At 32.1% G+C, this 23,855-nt stretch overlaps 1 protein-coding gene across 1 annotated transcript in view; it reads left to right on the top strand.

The window, feature by feature from the left end:
* Positions 1 to 17,845: 17,845 nt before the first annotated feature.
* The window catches only part of LOC148313050 (uncharacterized), a 65,414-nt gene continuing 59,404 nt past the window's right edge, over positions 17,846 to 23,855 (top strand). The window contains exon 1 of the mRNA XM_088269428.1: positions 17,846 to 18,559. Within this exon, the coding sequence (XP_088125554.1) occupies positions 17,846 to 18,559 (714 nt within the window). The remainder of the gene's footprint in view (positions 18,560 to 23,855) is intronic.

The raw sequence follows: 23,855 nt of genomic DNA, 5'->3' as shown, positions 1-23,855 counted from the left end.
ATTTACCAAGTAAAAAAAAATAATAAAAAAATGTAAAATTAATATGTATTCAAGCACTGAGATGGTATTTGTATAGAAGTAGGTACATGATAAATATTTCAATTTACACCTATAGGCATTATATGACGTTAATTCAATAGGCAGTTGTCGGTACCCACCTCGGTGCGCGATAATGTCGCGGTGCGAACATTCCTAATGGCTTTGTGCATTCCCGCGACTGTCTGGAAATTTTAATAGAATTATTTAAATGCAGGAAGCACATAATGTATTAAGTTTCGAATTCTCGGCGGCGTCGTATGGGGAGATTATTGATTCACCTGCTCGCGCCGTTTTCCGAAACTTTTCCAATCAAACTTGTTGTTGAAAAGAAAAATACCGGCTGTTCCGTAATACCGGATGCAGTTCTCTGCAATGATAGGGCAATATCACTTGCAAACAGATCCATTCCGTCCTGTTATTGCTTGTCTGAAGGGATAACTTATGGAGATCATTTGCTTCCGTTCGATGTTTCACAGTCTCCGTTGTCGTATATATTATTTACGACGGCTTGGATTTACACAGTATTATGATTGTAAATTTGAAGTGCTGTCTGGTTGCATACTTTGAGGTTACTAACATAAACATTTTGAGATACATCACCACATCATACATAACATCCACACCACAAATACATCACGATTCCTTCCAAAACACTTTTATTATGACGAAACCATTATTACACTTTATTAGACTTACTATATTTCTCGACATATTATTTACGATGTCATCTACTTATTTAACAGTCTTATTTTTAACATATTATTTAAGATGGCTTGAATTTATACAATATTATAATTGTAAAATTGAAGTACTGTCTGGCTGCATATTTTGAGGTCACTAAGATCAACTTTTGAGATACCACATCACGATTCCTTTGAAAACACTTTTACTATGGATAAACTATTATTATTCTTTATTTGACTTACTCTATTCACATATTTAGTAGGAATGTTTTTCAGAAGAGGAAACAATGAAAAAAGATATAGAAATAGGAGTGAGTGCTGGAAACGGATGAAAAAGTTAACAGAAATCAACAATTTTCTTTCATTACAATTAAATAAATAAATAAGAAAAGATATGTTTTAAATAAAAATAATAATAAAAAAGGGAAATATAATATAAGAAAAATATGACTACGGAGTCAATTTGCTCTTACATATTTTAACGAAAAAAAATTATGACTTTTAAACTATTACAGAAATAAATTAATATGTTTTAAATAAACTTAAATTAAAGGTGGAACAAACGAGAAGGATTAGCCGAACGAATTACTCGAAGCCTTTTTTATTTTCCGTGCAAGTTGAAGTCGAGATAAATCGAGTTATCCCCCGAAGTAATGGACCAGAGAATTATTCTGTACTTTTACATGCATGAGAAAAATTTTCCGGTTCGAAAACGAAGTCTTGAGGTCTAATGGTAAGGGGTCGGAGTTCTAAGTACTTGCGCCAATAAGCTTACTGCGGGTAGATCCACCGGTTCTATTTTAAGTTTAAACCACGTATAAATGGTACATTATGTATGTAAATTATGTGTTATATATAATCACGTATGTGTGTGTATATGATCCTCATTTTATAGTTACATTTAAGATAATCGAAAATATATTAATTTTTTGACATCTCATCAAAGATGAAGAAAAATATGGAAGTCTGGGCATTTACGGGACTGACGACCGTCAAAGGCTGATTTAAGTGATCACTTTACACACGTGTAACATTCACCAAATCTACCCATTATTGACAACCACACTACTCAAATTCTTAGAAGTTCTATACATATGAACCAATTTTGAAACATTGTCCTTGAATCACTAGAACTTCACTAGATAATTATTGGTGAGATGAAAAGAAGCTTTTTATTGAGCAGAACCACTTTTATAAGTATGTGAGGTCCAAACCCTGGATTATAATCACACACATGAGAAACGTCAGAAAATATCATTTTCATTTTTATTATTTAAGCTTATAATTTGACCGGATAATTTATTTACAACATTTTGAGTATGTCCAAATACTTGTTCACAAAATCTGGATTATCTATGATTACAGGAATTATTTTCAAATTATTTTTTGACATCTCATCAAAGATGAATAAGAATATGGAAGTCTGGGCATTTACGGGGCTGATTTTTTTTTGTATTTTCAAATGTGAGTTAATTATTATAACTGTTGTTTTTAAAAGCCAAAATCACTCGTAAACGAGTGAAGGTATAAGAAATGGTAAATCCTTATTTTTTTCTTTTAACCCTTATCCGCATTCATTGAGTACCTTAGTGCATAAGGCACTGCATCGTATAGAAGCAGTGTTATATTGATCGTTAAATACACGGAGGAAAGGTGACCAGCTATCCGCTTCAGGGACTAGTGCTGGGTGATATTAAATAAATATTAGAATTACATATCATTCATTTCATTCAAACCCTCATCCGCAACCGATGGTGGATAAAGCACTGCATTATAAAGAAGCCGTGTTATCTTGATCGTTCACATATAAAAGAAAGGTGATCAGCCTTCCGCTTCAGACACCAATCCAGGGTAATATCGAATAAATACTAGAGTGAAAAAATCACTCATATTTATTTGACTTCCCCACTGAGAATCAAACCTGGGTTCTCCAGAACGGTAGCCGAGTGCCTAGACCATTACACTAAGAAGGCGAACTGAAAAATTAGTAATATTTATTTCGACCCCCTTGGAAATTGAGCCCGGGACCTCCAGCATAGTAGCCTAGCGCGCACACCACTACACTGTGGAGGTGGACATTCAACATTCTTATATATGAATTACTTCACTACATTTTGAGTGTTTCCAAATCCTTGTTCACAAATCTGGGTTTCTCTTCTTAGGAGTTATTTTAACATGTTGAAATCTCCATATAGATGTAGAAGAATATGGAAGTCCAGGTATTATTCTTAAGCGGAGAAACCTACATTTGTCAACAAATTGTGAATAAAATAACTGATCAAAATATGTGCTGCATAAAGATTTTAAATCATCTTTTCATGCGTCTTCAAGTATGTAAAATAATCCGGTAATGATCTTGCATACATTTAAATAACAGGGTCTCTCCTAAGTTAAAACACATAAATATAAAATTTGTGACAATTGTTTCACCTTGTTTTGGCAATAAAACACCGCATTATCAAACTGCAGTGAAGATCAAATTGAATGAGGGTCCTTATGTAGCTATACAATTCTAGGTACTAAAGTAAAAGTTAGTTTTATCAGGTTAAACATGTAAAGTCTTTGATTTGAATATTTGATTTATTAAAATCAAACTCTTTAAGGAACGTCTGAGACATTACCTTTTGTCATTAGAATCCTAACTGTCCATTAAACCTCCTCCCTTAGTTTTATACTCTGCCTCCTTCCCTAAACTCCCATTTCCCTTTGCTTTCCTTATTTAAATTATTAATTTGTAATTTATGTGTTTTTAAATGTTCAAGTACTATCTACCCTCTAATTGCAAACAGCTATATATGGTATCAAACGTTTTGATCAATAATGTACTTATATGTTTTCCATTTGTACATGAAGTTTAAATAAAAAAATAAAAACAATAATATATAAATTAAAATGGAGTTCAACAAATAAAACACCAAATGTTTAAATAAATTCATTTAATATTTTGAAATGCGTTGAAAAGAAAGCTAAAAGCTACAGCACCGAAAAATTCATAAATACTGCGGTTTTTCTGTTGTCAAGCCGTCGTTTTCTGCTTATTTCACATTTTCCATTCGGAATTCAAAAGTGAATCCTGGCGCTCGTGTGCGCCGATTCCCGCGCGACGTCGGACAGAGTTTCCTGATTGGCTCCCGAGGGAGGCGGCGGGAAACTGGATAAAAATTATCGGTCACATTTGCGGTCCGAAAATAGGCCGTTAGCGCCGTTTAATTGTTGGCAAAGGTTTAATTAAAACCCGCCGGACGTACCGGCTTACTGTCCGATGTCGTCTCCCAAGCATTTCTGCGCTCCTGTCGCCTCATCGACGGGAGCGGTGGGGTATTGGGTATCAAAATTACAAGATAAAACTAGTTTTAACTAACAAACTAACAAACCAACCATCACGCAGCTTCCCACAGGGGTAAGCAGAGAGTAAAAACCGCTATACCACTCTGTATTTATAAACATTATTCGCCTGTTACACCCATCATCCATTCATCCATCTCCTCATACATGTCCTTTGATTATTTCGACTTTCAAGTATTTGATATACCTGATCGCGCCAAGTTTTCCTCGGTCTTTCTCTGCTACTTATTCTAACTACATTCGTCTCATAATTTTCTTTTTACCGTTCTTTCCTCACTCGTTCGCTCAACATGTCTAAACCATCTCAGCACACCTCTATAAATTTTATCGATAATTCTTTTCTCAGCCTTGCTTTCTTTCTTTAATTTACCATCCGAACATCTATCATACATTGTTTTGCCGCACATTTGTCTGAGGGATCGCATTTCGAATGCATTCAGTCTGTATAATCCTTCTATTGCCAAATTAATGCTTTTATTCCATTAAGGTTGGAACCAGGACTCTGTTGTGTACTAACAGATTAGCTTTTATTTGTATGTGAGGTACGAATCCAGGATTATATTCACATACTCGAGAAACGCTAGAAAATATCCTTTATTATTATTTTTTTTAAGTTAATTCCGAATCAATAAATAATTTAGATAAAAATACAACATTTTGAGTGTGTCCAAATACTTGTTCACAAAATCTGGATTAACTCCAATTACAGGAGTTATTCTCATATTATTTTTTGACATAAACATAGAACAAGGCTTCTAAATTGGTTCATATATATATATAGAACTTCCAAGAATTTGAGAAGTGTGGTTGTCAATAATGGGTAGAATTGGTGAATGTTACACGTGTGTAAAGTGATCACTTAAACCAGCCTATGGCGGTTGTCAGCCCCGTAAATGCCCAGACTTCCATATTCTTCTTCATCTTTGATGAGATTTTAAAAAATAATAGATAAAACTAGTTTAAATCGGGTTTAAATTCGCAAATACAAGGTTTTATCTTGCTTTTTTCCGTGTGTCCGCATTCTGATCGGCTACCTCTTGATATCACGGTCATTTTTGAAATGTGATCTCAGAATTTTATTATCAATTTAAGGGTATGCGAAATCATTTCATTTTTCTTTATAGACGACAAGATGGCGAGGAATGCGAGCCGTCTCGAAAAATTCCGTCACCTTTATCGAAATTCTCAAAACATCGATGAATAATTATTTTCCAATGTTCTTAAAAACGATGGAATCCAGGAATTTAATTAAAAGGTGTTTATTAATTTGTGGAAATATTTTATTCATGTCTAAATGGAAAAGAAATATAATCGTAAATAAATTATATTTGAAGCACTAACTTTGTGATTTTTCATTTTATAATTAAAATGTAACTTTGTTTTATAATCACTATAAATATTTTATTATAACTTAATAATAATGTCTACCGGTTTCGAAGCTAACCGCTTTTTTTTTAATCAAGTTTGATTTATACTAAAACACTATCTACTTAACAGAGTTCAAAATGTTTTGACGGTTTGGCAAAGTAGTTTGGGTAGATCTTAAGTGGCTTTATTTTTTTATGAAGCGGTTAGCTTTGAAACTGGTAGACATTGTTAAATTCGCCAAATAGAAAAAAAATATTAATTCAATCTTTCACAAATTAATGCAATATGGATGTATAATAAAGGGCAGAATGGAAAACGTTACACAAATGACCGCTTAAATCAACTAAATGCCAGACTTCAATATTCGACATTTCGCTCACTCCTTTCCACAACAACATTTATCAAAAATCGTAATTTTTCAGTTATATATGTTTTTGGAATGCCTAGAAAATGTACTATTTCCCAGCAAAAGTGGCATATTTTTAACTAAATATTTACCCGCCATAGGGCAGAAAGTGTTGTTTTTGCATTTTGAAGAAAAGGTATTGTTTAGTTATTTTTTTAAAAATACAAAATATTTTAAAAACGGAGAAAAAAAATTCAGGTTTTACCTCAAAAGATCTGTTGCACAGTAAAAAGTTCTATAAATGCCTTGATATTTATTTTTAATAAATTTCATTCTATTTTTAAACTTTAAAAACGACCTCCTTAAAAATCAAGTTTTTTTTATATACGACGTTGTTGAAATGAGTGAGCGATTTGTACACCTATAAATGTCATTGAATCAAACATAACTAACGGGAAAACAACTCTCTAATGATATATGAGAGTTTATTTTTTAAAATTTATTATTAGATTAAAACCAATATTTTTAGCTTTTCCACTTTTTTATTTGACCAGCGACCGGGTTTCGTCGTTACCGACATCATCAGACTGGTGAGAGGCTATACAAATTGTTATGTTATATATAAAACAAGGCAGGAGTTGATAACCATGATTTGATATAATTTTATGAGAAATTAATTCGCTGTGGTTATCCGGATAACCGGATAACCACAGCGTAGTGGAAAAAGCCGTCAACCAGCATTTCCTGATACTTCGTTACATAATTTAAATTCATTTACAAAAAATGCAAATCTATTATAACTTTATATAAAATCGTGCTTTCAATACAAAAAAACCTTTATAAAAAATATTTTTAATATCATACAATACTTAAATTCACTCAAATTAAATTAATTTCTCATAAAATTATATCAAATCATGGTTATCAACTCCTGCCTTCTTTTATATATAGCATAACAATTTGTATAGCCTCTCACCAGTCTGATGATGTCGGTAACGACGAAATCCGGTCGCTGGTCAAATAAAAAAGTGGAAAAGCTAAAAATATTGGTTTTAATCTAATAATAAATAAAAAAATGTAATTCCATCACGAAGTGTCAGTGGATAATATAAATCTATTATATGAGAGTTTATTTTGCGTCCTCTAAATATATGATGACACATCCTTTTCGACTGTGCAACTCGCCGAATGATGTTTTATTTCTTCAGTACCGTAACGAATGTGCACTAAATCTATCGTGTAATGCAGCTGACGGCAGCTAGCGGTAGCGAGTGCCTAGCCGCATAGATACAGACACAATGTGTGTCTAAATTTTGTCTATATTTATATACGAGCATATAACATATCCACACGTATTTATACGTACGTTGCCTGGCACCGGCTAGATACGTACGTATGAGTATACCCCATCTACCGTAGCATCTCTCGTGCGATTTTCAATCCGTTTATAAAAGCCTTTCAGAGTTTGCGAAGTGGAAAACTTTAACATTTAATTACGCTTCTGACATAAGGCAGCGAATTGGGTGTGTTATATAAAGAGTTTATCATGGTCATCCCTTACTTCGAGCATGTATAAAGGTTTACATTGACTAATGGATTTCTATTTTCTATTCAAATAAGTCTAACTATCGTTTATTTCGTAATGTTGTCAGTAAAGCAAAAGTCATGTTTTGGTAAAATAGATATTGACATTTCAAATAATTTTGTATGAAAAGTGACCTACTCATTAAAGTCAAATATGTATTATACGATAAGCGCTTATGAAACCCAGATTTGTGAGCAATGATTTGAACACACCCAAAATCTGGTCCAATTAAAAGCTTCATTGGTCATATTAAAAGCTTTATTAAAATGAAAAATCATGTTTTGAAGCGTCTCCTAAAGTGTAAAATAATTAGATAGGATGTTGCACATTTAAAAAGGTTTCTGCTAATAATACAACTTAATCAAATCAGCCATAGATACTGCCTTGAACTCGCACATGAAGCGACGGATGCTTGCACTTTTTGCCTCATGGTTTAGAATAAATATGAAAAATAATGTGTATGTACTCGTAAATGCATATATACATACCATCCCAACCCACCGTTCTTAATTTATTTCGTAAATAACTCTTTTGCCAGCCTTGCATTCTCTCCTAATATCATTTTATCGCCATTCGAACATCTATCACATATCGTTTTGACATTTTCGCATTCCGACTGCATTCAGTCTACATTCACCCTTTCTTTGCCAACTCTATGCATCTATGTATAGATTTTATAAAGACAAGAAAAATATTACAGCGGTGAGTTTTCCATAACCCGAAACAGTTTTTAATCAATAAGAAAGAGGGGTCAAATACAAAATATAAAGGAGAAATTACTTGTGACGACATCAATTGAATGGAAGTATTAGATATACCTGATAATAATGTATTATCTGCGCTTTAAACGAATTTCGTTCCACCCTCCCTTCCAGCTGATAAAGCGGTCGTGTGAAGGGTCCCCCATACGTCTTCACACTCCACTCTTCACTTTACCGATAGTCCCATCTCCTGTGGAGGGGTGGGCGCTGGGTGCTGCGCTGATGGATCAGAGATGTGGGCAAGGGTTGATAGTCTGATAGTGGGCGGCGTCCTTCAAACCCTTACGGAACTACGGTAGCCTTCGCAGTGATTTGTGGAGAGCATCTCTGCTGAAAAATTAGACAAATATATCTCCGCCATATTGATATTATACTATACCTACATACGCCCAAAAGAAACTATGTATCTTAATTATTTTAAAAGACACTCCTTTGCATATATATTTTTTTATAAATCTGATTACAATAAAACCTAAACATTCTTAGTGGCGTAGTTGGGTAGACGTTCGACTGAGAATTTGGCATCGCAGGTTCGATTCCCGCTAGTTGCAAAATTAATGCAATTAAGGTTTTTATTAAATTGGTTTAGGATGTATTTTTCACATTTATCTTCTCTATCTTTAATATCCTGCCTGCAGACAAGCCTCTAAAAGGCTTTGAAGGTTATTCCATCGAAAAATAATACTCGTGTATTTTAGATACGCAAATATCCGCCTCCGTGGTGAAGTGTTTAAAGCAATGGGTTAGCATGATAGAAGTCTCGGGTTCGATACCTAGGGGAGTCAAAATAAATATAATCGTTTTTTCACAATATCATATATAATTAAAAAATTTACTTACTCAAATCAACCATAGATGCTGCCGCAAACTCGCACATGAAGCAACGTATGAATCATCTTATATATACATATACGAGTTCCAAAAGATATAGTTGTGTTTATAGAATGTTACACGTGTGTAAAGAATTACTTAAACCAGTTTGTGACAGCTTATTAGGTCTGTGAATTTCCCTGACTTCCACATTCTTTTCCATATTTTTTGATATGTCAAAATGTTTAATTTATCCGTCTTATACTTCAGTTGCTATTTTTTTTAAGTAAAATCAATCGATAATTCAGAATCAATGCTATGAAAAAATATTTTCGCGTTAAACTCACATTCACCTATTGATCCTAGAATTACACTCTCAAAAGTACCTACTAACTTTTCGTAATTACTCTCACCCTACATTGTAGAATAAGAGCACATAAATCGCAATTTAGCATGAATATGGCAAACTTAACTCAACTGTAACTGGCAATCTCTTCCAGCCGACCATTTATTTAGAGAGTCGTAAAATATTTATATGGGAAATTTTGCATTCGAGAGAAGGGCCTGCTATTGTGTTCGACTATCACGTACGTACCTAGCGTGTTGGGTTATTTCTGGGAGTATAACGATGCTTTATGGCGACTATCTGGTAAGCCAACTAAAATAATATTACCTCTCCATAGACATCCCGAATGCGGATAGTGCTAACTTTGTGCAAACAGTGAATCACGTGTGCAAATTAGTTTTGCAGTTGTTGCAATATTTTGGCGTTCAGATAAATAAACTTCTATCACTTTGCATACAATCGCCCGCGTTCAAATATCGCCGTACGATGTTTTGATTTGTGGGTATTTAACTAACAAGCAAATCATATGTCGCTCACTCCTTTCAAGAACGTCATAAATCGAAAAACTTGATTTTTCAGGAGAACGTTTTTAAAGTTTAAAAATATAACACAATGTATTAAAAATAAATATCAAGCCATTTATTGAACCTTTTTCTGAGCAACAGATATTTTTAGCTAAAACCTGAAGGTTTTTTCTCCATTTAAAAAATATTTAGTTTATTTAAAAAAATAATTAAACAATACCTTTTCTTCAAAATGAAAAAACAACATTTTCTGTCCTGTAGCGGGTAAATATTAAGTTAAAAATATGCCTCTTTTTCTGGGGTATAGTACATTTTTTAGGCATTCTGAAAACATGCATAACTCAAAATTGACGATTTTTGATTTATGACGTTCTTGAAAGGAGTGAGCGATGTATGACTTTATACACATATCGCTCACTCTTTTCAACAACGTCATATATAAAAAATCGTAAATTTTCATTTGTGCATGTTTTCAGAATGCCTTAAAAATATACTATATCCCAGCAAAAACGACATATTTTCAACTTAATATTTAACCGCAACAGGGCAGAAAGTGTGGTTTTTGCTTTTTGAGAATAGGTATTATTATTTTTTTTATATACTAAATATTTTTCAAACGGAGAAAAAACATTCAGGGCATATCTAAAAAGATCTGTTGCAAAGTAAATAGTTCAATAAGTGGCTTGATATTTATTTTTAATACATTTTATTATATTTTTAAACTTTAAAAACGATCTCTTGAAAAATCAAGTTTTTTGATATATGACGTTGTTGAAAGGAGTGAGCGATATGTTTCATTCACATTACTGTTTCCTATTGCATTAGATGAAGCAATAAATCAGTATTCTGATATACTACATACGCATGTAAACTGACTAACTAACCATCACGCCACTTCACTGCAAGGGTAACCTGAGAGAATAGAAAGCTACACCAATCTGTATTTGCGAACAATCTTCGCTTCTTCCACATTCATGTATCTCTTTATACGTACCCGGTGATTATTCTGACTCGACATTTGACGACGTTCAAGTCTTTGAAATACTTTACAAGTTTTCCTTGGTCTACTTGGTCTACTATTCCATTTGCTACCATATTTTTTGATTCACTGTTTTCTTATTTTTTTCAAAATTTCATTATTTGTCTATTTTTGTACTTTATAATTTACCTTTTGTCCACCTCCATTGTGTAATGGTCAGCGCGCACGGCTACCGTTATGGAAGTCCCGAGTTCGATTTCTAGATGGGGTTTAATAAATGTAAGTGATTTTTTCACTCTAATATTTATTTAATATTACCCTGGGCTGGTACCTGAAGCGGAGGGCTGATCACCTTTCCTTCGCGTGTTAACGATCAAGATAACTCTGCGTTTATATGATGCAGTGCCCTATGCACCATTGGGGTGCGGATAAGGGTTCAAATGAATGAATGAAATAATTTACCTTCACTATGATCTTATTCTTCTTACTTTGATTTAAAATTTATTTGAAGGAATATATGTAGAAATAACTAATGGTTAATGAGTGTTATTTTAAGACTGTTCCATTTTTCGCAATTAATAGCATTCAGAAAATAACATACTAAAAAAACTCGAATCTTGTAAAAAAAATAAGAGTCCGAGTAACTTCAATAGAACGTGTATAAAAATAGCTTTTTGTTTGTTTGTGAGAATTTAAATTCCATAATAATTGTAAGTAACAAACTGCCGTGAGGTTAAATTCAATATTCGTTTAGTAATAGATTAACATAATTTTTACTAACTGCTCGATAAAAAACCACATAAACGTTTTAATTCCAAACTTTTCCATACAAATGAAATAATTCGAAATAAATCTCACTCACGTAAAGTTTTTTTTTTTTACATATGCAAGTTTAAAAAATAACAATTATGCATTTGTTTAAATGATGGGTGGAATTTAAACCGTATTTTTTTACGCTTTTTGCGTACAAAGTGATCACAAAGTATTTTAACATAAAAAATATTGGTAGAAGAGAAATCACATATGAGTATAATATTCAGACATTCATAAAAAACAATACATGTTTCCAAATGCCTTTTTTGTATGTTTTATTTACAGTTGAAATAAGAATGATATTAAACTGTACTGTTTTGTGTAAATAAAAAAAACCTTTCCGATTAAAATCGGAAAGCTTTCCTCTAATTCGATATGTGTCTATATCACACCCAAAATAGGTTAACTACTTATTTATTTATACGATAAGAGTTTTAGAGACGTAAAAGACGAAGTACATAAAAGGATTGTTTATTTCCAGGATCCTTTTTCCAAGAATGCCTTAAATTTGCAAATTGATAAAGATCATTCTCCCTTTCAAGTTTCTCTGAGGCAAGTTGCGACGGGTGGATGATGGAAAATCGTCGATATAGAAAGTCATAAATGGATTACTTCCAAGCTCTAGGAATGGGAAAGACGGAAAATGAGATCTTGAGAAAGTTGTCGTGAACATAATTGCTATTGTATGAAGTGAACTTGAACGAATCGAGTATTATCGGTGATATTCATTCAAATTACTGGTTTTAAACTTGACGGCTAACTTTAATAATAATCGCGTTTCATGGGAAGTAAAAATTTAAACTTACATGTGCAGAAAAAACGAGAATATTCTATGCACTTGGATGTTAAAAATAATAACGCTTCTTTTAAGAGACATATTTATATTTATATTTGTTTTCAGTTGTTGTCCGGATGCGATAGTGCCAAATTTTCCAAGGTGCTTCTTTTTCCAACTACATTCACATCATATATTTCTTTAACCGTTTTTTCCTCACTCATACGTTCCACATGTCCAAACCATCTCTCAACTCACCTTTATTAATTTTATCGATAGTAAATAAAATAAAATAATAATATTCAATATGTTCAATAAGTAAAATAATAAAAAAATAGTACTTTTTTTACAAACGTAGTCTTTCTTTAACCGTTTTTTCCTCACTCATACGTTCCACATGTCCAAAGCTTCTCAGCCCACCTTCCTTAATTTTATCGATAGTAAATAAAATAAAATAAAAATATTCAAAATGTTCAATAAGTGAAATAATAAAAAAATTGTACCTACTTTTTTTTTACAAACGTAGTCTTTCTCTCTAACAAGTTAAAGCTTTAGGTACAGAATTAAATCGGACTCTATTATACATGGATACAGCCGAGGATTCGGGTAGGCGAGATAATAAGATAATTGTATAAAGCCAGTTGTACATCTATCTGAAATCTAATTAAAATCTTTCGTAATTAAGGCGCCCGAATTATACAATATTTTCTTCACTTATGATTTAATTAGCTCTTTTAAAAGAATAACTAGATTCGGGTTTAAAATTAAAACTTATATTTTCAGGAGAGCGGTTATTAAATTAAATTACCTGACGATGGGAGGATTTTTCTCCCGAAACTAACGTTAATTTGAAGCCGTTTTTGATACTTTTAGCTAAGTAAAAGAAAAAAACAATTTAAAAATTAAATTCTGATAAAAAAATAAAATAACTTTGTAGTTTTTTTCCAGCATCATAAACCAGTCTGACCTGCATCACAAACCAGTCTGACGATGTCGGTAATGGCGAATCCCGGTCATTACATAGTCAAATAAAATCTTTTGAAAGACCAATTTTGAGTTATTAATGTAAACACTTTGGACAGTTGTAAACTGTTTTTAAAACAACAAATGTTCTTGAAATTAGTCGTGTTTACATGAATCAAATCAAGAGTGGCCTTATGTTTTTTTAAAACCAATATTTAAAAAAATAAATATGATCATAAAATCATGAAAACGAAGTTTTATAAAGTTTATGGAATTTCCATTTCTTTATATTTTATTTTAATTACTGTTAGTTATTTTTTATATTCTGTGATAGTTATTATCATACATAATAAGCATATCAAAATTCATAAGAACATGTTAGTGAAGGATATAAATATAATTTATATTTGAAGCACTAACTTTGTGATTTTCCATTTTATACTTAAAATGTAACTTTGTTTTAAAATCACTATAAATACATAGTGATTTTAAAATAAAGTTACTTTTTAAGTATATATGATACAGCATTAGTTGACAAACCTGAATTTATTTCTTATTTTTATGTTAATGTGAAAAAAGATTTTTTCAAAATGATCGAAATGAACATGTTAAAAAATCATGATTTTTTAAAATAAAAAAACGTGATTTTTATTAAAAAGTAAAAAATCGAGTTCTGTAGTGGAATCAAATGGCGCAAAGAACACAATAGTGACGGAGTTTTAGGACTTAACAGTACAAACAAAAGTTAAGTGTATTATTGGTAAAATCACTTTTGTTCTCAGAACTTCGACCTCACAAATAAATCCTCTGGACGTTAAGAGTTTGAAGTGTATAACGACAAAATAAAGGCGACAGTAGAACCTGATGCCTTCCAAAATACAAAGTTAGGAACTGGTTTTAATGTCACTAACAAAATAATTTTGATCCATTTACTTCAAGTCATTAGAAAATATGCCACTAATGACCTATTCGTGTATATATTATTAAACGTATCTCAACTTGATGTGAAACACACATCGTTTTTATATGAAAGAGGATGGAAGTCTGATTATCCCAGGGTTTACAACATGACATTTGGCTGGCTTAAGCGTTCAAAACTCTGCCCATTATTTAAATAATGAATGCAATGATGATGTTTTATAATGGGAAGAATGGTGAACGATACACAAGTGTTTATAAATATATTATTTAAAAGAGAAATATTTGTGTTATAATTATTTTTAAAAAAACTTAAAATTCACACTACTTCTGTGGGCCTAAACCGCTCATTATTATAAATGGGTATCAAATTATGGTAGAGTCCACAAAATCACAATCCAACACAGATAATCACCTAAGTCAACCAAATAGCAGAGCATAAGCCCTGGAATTATTTATTTATTTAGAAATTTAACAGCACATTAACATAAATACATATAAAATAATGAATAAAAAATAAAACAGATAATTGTAACATTCCAATAACAAAATTTCACAAATGTTAAATGAGTTTAAAGTAAACAACAATAATAATATATAGCAAAAGTTAATAAGGCAGATTTAATTTAGAGCTAAAGTAAAAACATTAATAAAAAAACATAAACAGTTATAAGATATACAAGTTAGAAGAGCAATAAAGTAAAAATAAGTAATTTAAGGCAACAGGAAAATAAAGAAGAAAAAAACAGTAAGCTCATAAAATAGAAAACATATGCAACAGATACGTAGCTATTCATATATTGATACTTAGTATCAATATATTGATACGTACAATACATAAATATCTCCATTGTGAAAAAATCCAGCGCTGTAAACAAAAATTCGGACACAATTTAAGTATTGTCGTATTTCTCATCTTATCAGGGATAAGTAACTTTTTTTTGCTCAGACTTATATCTTATTTCGTAAAAAAAAAGATGGAATCCTATGATATAACATGATTTAATTATAACAGTTTTGTAGTTAATATAATTTTGCAAACGTATTTTTGAATTTGTATACTCCCTGCACCATTCTATGGATTCTTCCATTAGTCATTCATGGTATTGATTGAAATAATCGGTATATTACACTTGTATGTCTGTATGCATGATACGTGACTTCCTCGGAAACAGTATTGCATGATATATGATTGGAATTGATATAAATATTTTCTTTGTTGTGGGATTGCGTGGCTCCTGATAAATATTTGTTTTCAACTAACTTTGTGTTCAGAAAAAAATACTCTTAGCAAGTAAATTGGAAATGAAGTTAATAGCTACATATATAGTACTTAGTAGCATGAAAGCGTTATTTCACAATAAAAGTTTAACCGGGATTTAAAATGTTTTTTCCTTAATTTTGTATTAAGGTTCAGGTACGGTTAAGGCAGGGAAATGCCGTGGAAATGACATCATTAAGGAGATTGGGCGGAAAGTCGTTATTCGATCGTGTGGGAATTGGGAAGAAAAGAATGCCAGGAGGAGAGAATCCTCATTGCCAAACGAACTTTAAGACCGTTAGATTAAGAAATTCAACGACAGCCATTTCCGGAAAAATATTTTCAGTAATATCGTTAAAAAGAAGTACTATTAAAAAGTATACTTAAAAGCCAATGAAGTGCCCACAATGGAATTGTGTGACTTATACATGTACTCTTACTTATACCCAGACTTCCATATACTTCTACAAAAAAAAATGAATGAGTTGTATGGATATCGAGAAGAACGAATTTATTGCTCTATTTTTTCAAGCAACATAAATCGTGTTTCCATTGTAAGATGTAAGGTTTGTACTGACATTTTTTGTTGGAACTACATTTTATACAATTTTTATTTTATTTGTTCGGGAATTGTACAGCTTAACATATAAAAAATGATATACTAAACAATAATTACATTAAAAATAATAAACATCACATTACATTAACAAAAATAGTTACGTTAAAAAAACCAATTAAACAATTCCACATTTATGTTATAAAACTATTAAAAAACATTAAGAGATAACGTTAAAACCCAATCACATAAAATAATTATTAAAAAACCTATATAGTTGTTTTATTTTAAATCGTAAAATGATAAACTTTTTAATTGTTTAAAAAACGACAATAATTAACGCTTTAACCGCTTTTCTTTCCCCCCTTTTTTTCAAGTATTGCACGCTTACTACAGGAATGCATTAATTCTTTATTTCAAATCGGAAATGGAGTTCGCAAACCGTTATTAGCATACACTATTATATGTGCATGATCCGGCATTTAAATCCAACGTTTAATTTGCGACAAGGATCACCGAGTGATTGATCTTGGCCCAGCGGTGGGTGAAACTACACAGCCCCTCGCTTAGATTCCTTCACTTTGAAATGTTAATGAGATCTGTTCCGTGCAATCCAAATACAGTGTTTAAGCTCGATTTCCTTACTAGCTTGGAAGGACGTCCTGGAAAGCGAATGTTAATTTGCCTGTTGGGTTTCTTAAAAACGATTTATGGTCGATTGTATGCGACTGGAAATATAAACATGAAGTTGACTAAGAAACTTAATCGTACCTTAAATGAATAGAATAAGGCAATATTTATTCAATGTAAATTATTGGAGACGGTAAAAAACACTTAATAATTTATTTAATATTTCGTAAAACTTTATTATCGATTATATAAATTGAAAATACAGAAAACATTGACAAAGTCCTGGAGTCCTGTTTCCGACCCTAATGTATGGAAATGAAACATGGAGTTGGCTAAAGAAGGATGAAAGTAGACTGAATGCAGTCAAAATGCGATCTCTCAAATGAATGTGCGACAAAACGATGTATGATAGATGTTCGAATAGTGAAATAAGGAAGGAATGCAAAGCTGAGATCGCATTTCGACTGCATTCAGAATAATATAATATATTATAATAAAGTAATACATAATTGATAAAACTAAAAATATTGTTGTCTTTTTGTTGCTTCCAGTACATTTCCATTATTTGATATAAATAAAAAATAGTATTTTTTTTTTCTTTTTCAGAAACAGTGATGCAACATTACTCATCGACCTAGCAAAGCAAAAGTATTGTCACAATATATTATTGTTAAACAAATAAATATGAAATACGAGAAGCGTATTCAGAATGGTGAAAATAAAACGGTTGAGGAGGGTGACTAATGAGAGCCGTACGAAATTGCGTATTTCTAATCTACCCCCTGGGTGACGTGTTGCGAGGCGCTGTGATGATAGTTGCACTTCTTCCGGAGAGAAATCGGAAGGATATTAGTGTTTCCCCAAATTACACACTGCAAGTAGTGAAGCGCAAACTGTTGCAATAAAATCCGAATCGAGTGTCCCGCCGCGTTGTTGTATCAATCAGTGTTCAAACTAACAAACAAGTTTAAAGTGAACCCTGCAGTTTGAATAGTTTTGTTTCAATGTGAATTGATGTCGTGTTCAGTGGATAAAGTTTATCGTGTCGATAGTGATACATACACCGTGTATTTGCGGTCAATTAATTTCACGTAAAGTTTTGACGATTCGCTACGATTAAAGTTTGAATAAAGGTAACTCAAAATGGAGGACAGAGCGGAGGCGAGTCATTATCGAAATAATGACTTGCCCGAAACGCATCGTTATGGCAAGATGCGCAGCGGGGAGCTGTCGTCATTAGCGATGTCTTCAGACGCCAGCGAGACGAGCGACTCATTCTACGCTAATAGGGCGAGAGGAATTGGAAGAGTAAATCAATCGAATGACGGCGTAATGACTTGTCAGAGCTCTCCGATGAATAAGAGGAAGGTGCAGGTGACTATCGATCCTGCGGCGTTCGCTAAAGGGAACGGTGGACACACCCCGTTGTGCAAAAGGCGCATGGAGGTACCAGGGAATCAGAAGAACAGTGGAAGTTTCCCGAACACTCCTCAAGTGTTACGGCGAGTTGATATGATGCAGGGAGCAATATCAGTGTCTAGTTCTCCTGTAGTTTCGCGAAGAAGCGAGCTGATGTGCGAGAGCGTCTCGGTGCATCGATCGCCAGCTCTAAGCAGGCGTTCTGAGATCCTGTTCTCCGGGGAGAGCAGCTTGACCAATTCGCCTATCGTGGGGCGCAGGAGCGTGTTCGGCTCGCCGGCGCGCAGCATCGGGGAGCCGGGGGTGTTCGCGTCTCCAATGCACGGCGGCGGCGGCCGCGGCTGGCTCGAGGAGGAGGAGGCTGAGCTGCAGATCGGCGAGGCGCCCCCGGACCAGACATTGGTATCGGGATGGCTCAAGTTCCGCGACAATAAGAGAGTGAGTTATCATTTCAAACTAATTTGTAGATCTCCATAATTCATTTTGTAAATATTAAAATCAAACACTTTTTATTGTAAAAAAAGAAATTTACCTTAAAGACAAATATTTCCATAACGTATTCTTTACTGAGTAATTATATAATCCAGTAATTTTACTTACCATTGTTAAAAGTTTAACTAAATTATTTGTTATTTAAAAAAAAAATACATTGTCTTATTTTACTTCGCTTACTAAAATAATTTGAACAAATCGTAGTCATACAGGAGAAAGTGACTAAGTGCATTTTTTACAAAACCGTGATCATTAACTTTTATATCTTACTATCTTAATATTGCCATGAAAAAAATCCCAAAAGGAATATAAACTTGGAAGTATAATATATTGATTTGTTAAAAATGACTAACTGCATTGATGTTTCTTTTCTTGCGATGCAAAAGTGACTAAATGGGGCCTCATGAAAATTTTACGTTTTGGTAGTTGGTCACTTTCTCCTGTGCGTCTTTCTCGTTAAGTAATTAAACATCTATCTTTCTTCTAACCACTGTTAAAAATATAATTAAATATTTCGTAAAAACGAAAATTACATTGTATTATTTTGGTGTGCTCACTTTGAAATGACGTATTTTTGAAATGTTGAAAATCGCAAATTATTCTATCCTTTTGTTGGGAGGACGGAATGGTTTGGGACATGCGGATCCTACGGCTCCTTCAGTTTGTTGGCCACAGATGGCGTTCAATCACTAGACGAATTTTAAACAATGGACGCCATAATGAGAAACGGACGCGTAATCATTATTTCTCAGGAGACTTTTGTACAAGCGAAAAGACTTTTGTACAAGCGAAAATACTTTTATACAGGCGAAATAGAACGCTACTTCGGAATTGAAATTGAAACTTAATTACAAAATAATATTACACCGCTAATGTCATATAAAGGTGAATGCACCTTATCTCTATTTCCGGTATAAGGACTCGCCTTAGGAGCAGGAAGCTCACATTTACCGGAAACGCAATTTAAGATTTCTCTTCCTTATTTTCTTATTTTGTTTTTTCTCCCGAAAAATAGTGCCGTAAACTAGGGTGAATAGGGTCAGGCTTTGGGTTCTTTTTTTTTCCTATAATAATATGGCAATAGGTAAAATATACTCTATTATATAAATGTACCCAGTATTTTGAGTCTCCTTTATAAGTTTGTAATTTTTATTAAATTTAATACGCACATACACACATACCAACACGCATGTATTTCTAATTACCATCACGCCTCTTCTCCGCAGGGGTAGGCGTAGAAAATAGAACACCACACTAATCTGTCTTTACGAATAATCAGATTACTTATTTCTGACCTTATCTGAACCAAATGTTGCAAAGGGCACTACATCAAATTGATGCAATATTAATTTGATCGTGTATTACATGAAGCACCATTCCAGGGTAAAATTTAAAAGAATATTAGATTTAACTAAAAATAACTTTTATTTATATTGACCCCCCTTGGGAATCGAACCTGGAACCAGCAAGATAGCCAAATGTGATGTCCACTACTGTATAAACATATTACGTATAATTATTATGATAAAAAGAAATACAGTCTGATGAATAATGGAAAAAAAATCACACCGTCTTATGAATATTCCTATAGGATTTTTCAATGAAGATTGATGTTTATACATAAAATTTACAGGACGATATTTCGTTTTAATTTCTACGATATAAATGTCTTCTGAATTCCTTATATAGAATTAATTTATTGCTCTAAATTAATGTGTTTAAATTTCTTTAAAAAAAAGGTTTTATTGTGTTTAATTTTGTGAAACATTAACCCCATGAACGTTGAATACTTAATTCAAAGTAGTTTGAATATAAAGGTATGTAAAATTATAACATTAACCCGAAAGGAAATTAATAAGAAAATTAGTTCACGAGTGAAGTACAGCCTAGAAATAATAAAATATATAGCACTAGGTAATTTGCGGGAACATTGAGGGAACATTAATATGCTTGCTCTAGGAACATTATGCGATTTTCCCTTTTCCTTTGAGTACGAAAACTATTATTACCTCTAAAGTACGCTATCAAGTTACTTGTTGTAACAATATACTGCGGACTTTGTTAGCGAAAGCTTTTAATTCTGCTTACATTCTATCCATTTGAAATACCGTTAGTTCAACGCTTGAGCAAATTATTACTGCATTAAAAAGGTCGTGGACAGTATTATGCTCATAGAATATACCGTTTACATAATATTAAAATACACCCCTGTCTATCCTCTTAACGTCATGAATGCTAATTTGTTTGGTAATTTTGATGTTTACCTACTCATTACATGCGAAGTAGTGTCAATTAACTTGTATTTTGTATATTAAAAGCATTGTTAACTTTGTAATAAGGTAATATAACACTCTCCTTATGACTCATCGTTCACTCTAAATAAAAAAAGTTTCGAAGAAGAGCTATCTATAATTACATTGCTGTTAATAACGAATACAATATTGAATAATTCCAAAACATTTTGAACAGAATAAAAAACCCTCTCCTTATCATCCATTGTTTACTTTGTGTAATACCACTTTTTTAAACACTTATTTGTGACTACCGGTTTCGAAAAATTATTCCATGATCAGGTCATTAAAATACCATACAAATTATACCCTAAAATCAATTGTTTTATTACCATACCACAAAGTTATCAATGCTTTTAATATACAAAAAAAATACTTAAAATTAATTTCAATAAAAAATATTTTCTTTCTCCAATTACCGTAGACAAAAATGAAAGCTGAAAGAATTTTGTATGTAAATTCATTTAGTAATACCGGCGGGCGTTGTCTTTAGTAATATTTCAGTAAATTTTGGATCTATTTGATCATTCATCCAAAAGAATTAAAATAAAATAGACGTTAATTGTAATGAATGTTAGATTGAAATAATAAGTGGAAATTGTTGAAAAATGGTGCAATATTGGTAATGTAAACGATTATTTTTATTCTCAACATTTTTATTGTCCAAATACTTGTTCATAAATCTGGGTTTTATCAACTTAGGAGTTACATTTTTACATATATATCACAACATAGATGATGATTAAAATAGAAGTCTTACAACCTGCGATAGGATGGTTTAAGTGACATTTTACACACGTGCAACATTCACCATTCTACCTTTGATTGACAACCACACTACCCAAATCTCCTTAAAATTGTATTTATCCTATTTTAAAAAAATATTTGTTTGTTAACAACATTTTGAGTGTGTCCAAATATATGTCACTTGTCTCTTTTCTTCTTCATCTCACCAATAGATGTCACTAGTGAAAATTCTAGTGATTCATGTACAATGTTTCAAAATTGGATCATATGTAATATATATAACTTTCAAGAATTTGAGTTGTGTGGTTGTTAATCAAAAATAGAATTGGTGAATGTTTCGAATATGGAAGTCTGGGCTTAATATAAGAGTTTCTGCTCAATAAAAAGCTTCTTTTCATCTCGCCAATAGATGTCTCTAGTAAAGTTCTAGTGATTCAAGAACAAGGTTTCTAAATTGGTTTATATATATAGAACTTCCAAGAATTTGAGTAGTGTGGTTGTTAATCAAGAATAGAATTGGTGAATGTTTCACGTATGTCAAGTGATCAATGTAACCAGCATATGAAGGTCGTAAGCTCTGTAAATGCCCAAACTTTGTTATTCTTCTTCGTCTTTGTTGAGATTTCAAGAATAAGGATATTGGACTGTTTTGTAACTGATGAGTCGCATATGTTTGAAGTTTTGCAGTATCAAAACACTTGCAGTAGTCAGAGAACAGATACCTACCCTCTTTCAGGAGGGTACTCAACGCGGAAGCATCCCTTGAAGAGCGTGTGATACTAACGTCTGACTGCTTTAGATATGTGAGAGGGTTGGTACTTTACCTGCAATTCGTACACTGTACAGTCTGTACGCTGCGCGGTGAACGTATTTCTAAAATATAGAGAAGAAAACACGTGCTTGATATTATGTTGAAGCACTGTACAATATAAAGTGGAAAAAAGCACTAAAACATTTTCAAAAGTGAACTAGAATAATGCAATCCGATAGTGTATGGTATACTTAAGAATCGTTTTTGCAATAGAACTTTGAGGTTATAATTCTTTTTATTGTATTTTTATTTTTTAGTTTTACCAACATAAATTGTGTATTATTTTTTGACATCTCATCAAAGATGAAGAAGAATATGGAAAAATTAAAAAAAAAATACGAAAATAACTCCTGTAATTGGAGATAATCCAGATTTTGTGAAGAAGTATTTGGACACACTCAAAATGTTGTAAATAAATTGTATACATTTATTTTATTTACAATTTAAAACATATTTTAAAAAAAAACTATTTTCCAAAACCCACCAAGCCACTTTGTGCGTCTTATCGGTGAAGTTCTTTTGATTTTTTTTATTGTTTTTAACCATTTTAACCTAATATACAAACAAAAAAGGGAAAAATTAAGAAAACATATATTTTAATATTTTAATATTTTAAAATTAACTCTTGATCCATATTTTACCTTTGTTCCATATTTTATTTTGACCTCTAACATCCGTCGGCAACAAACTAAAAATGTTCAGAAAGATATACTGCAGTGTTTGACTCCCATATTTATTGTTTATTCTTGGGGCTATCAAACCTTCGTTGTGTATAAATCGTGTATCATGGTTTACATTCATTCAATCGTGGTTATTATTCTGGATAATCGAGTCAAATATTTAGGTTCGAAACTAACACCACCAAAATTGGATTTTTCTCTTTTTACTCATATCTGCACTCAATGGTATATTGAGCAGTGCTTGATAGTAGCATTGGCAATCATTTTATGTTTTATAATTTATTTATTATATTTAACCATATTACAAACATAAGTCACATATAATATTCCCGATGAGTAATTTCCATTACTCAATGTTTCAATAATTTCCTCTGCCAACAAGAAATCTGCCTAAAATAATAAGCATTCTAGTTTTATCTTTTTTCATATTTTCATATTATAAATGAAAAAAGATAAAACTCTCCTTATCATTCACCGTTCACTTTATGTAATACCATTTAAAAATTAAAGTGATATAACACAAAGTAAACGATGAATTATACGAAAAGTTTTATTTTACTATACCACAATGTCAACAATATTTTTGATATACCATACAAAATAAATGAAAAAGAGATTTCACATAATTTTTGACATTTTTTTGACACATCAAAGATGAAGAAGAATATGGAAATCTGAGCATTTGCTTGGCTGACGACCGTCATAGGCTTGTT

The sequence above is a fragment of the Brachycentrus maculatus genome, unplaced genomic scaffold (assembly GCF_059751285.1).
Source record: "Brachycentrus maculatus isolate JH-2025_06_01 unplaced genomic scaffold, ASM5975128v1 h1tg000024l, whole genome shotgun sequence".
Lineage (NCBI taxonomy): Eukaryota > Metazoa > Arthropoda > Insecta > Trichoptera > Brachycentridae > Brachycentrus > Brachycentrus maculatus.
Note: the sequence above shows the minus strand (reverse complement) of the source record. Positions and strands in the feature narration are given on the sequence as shown.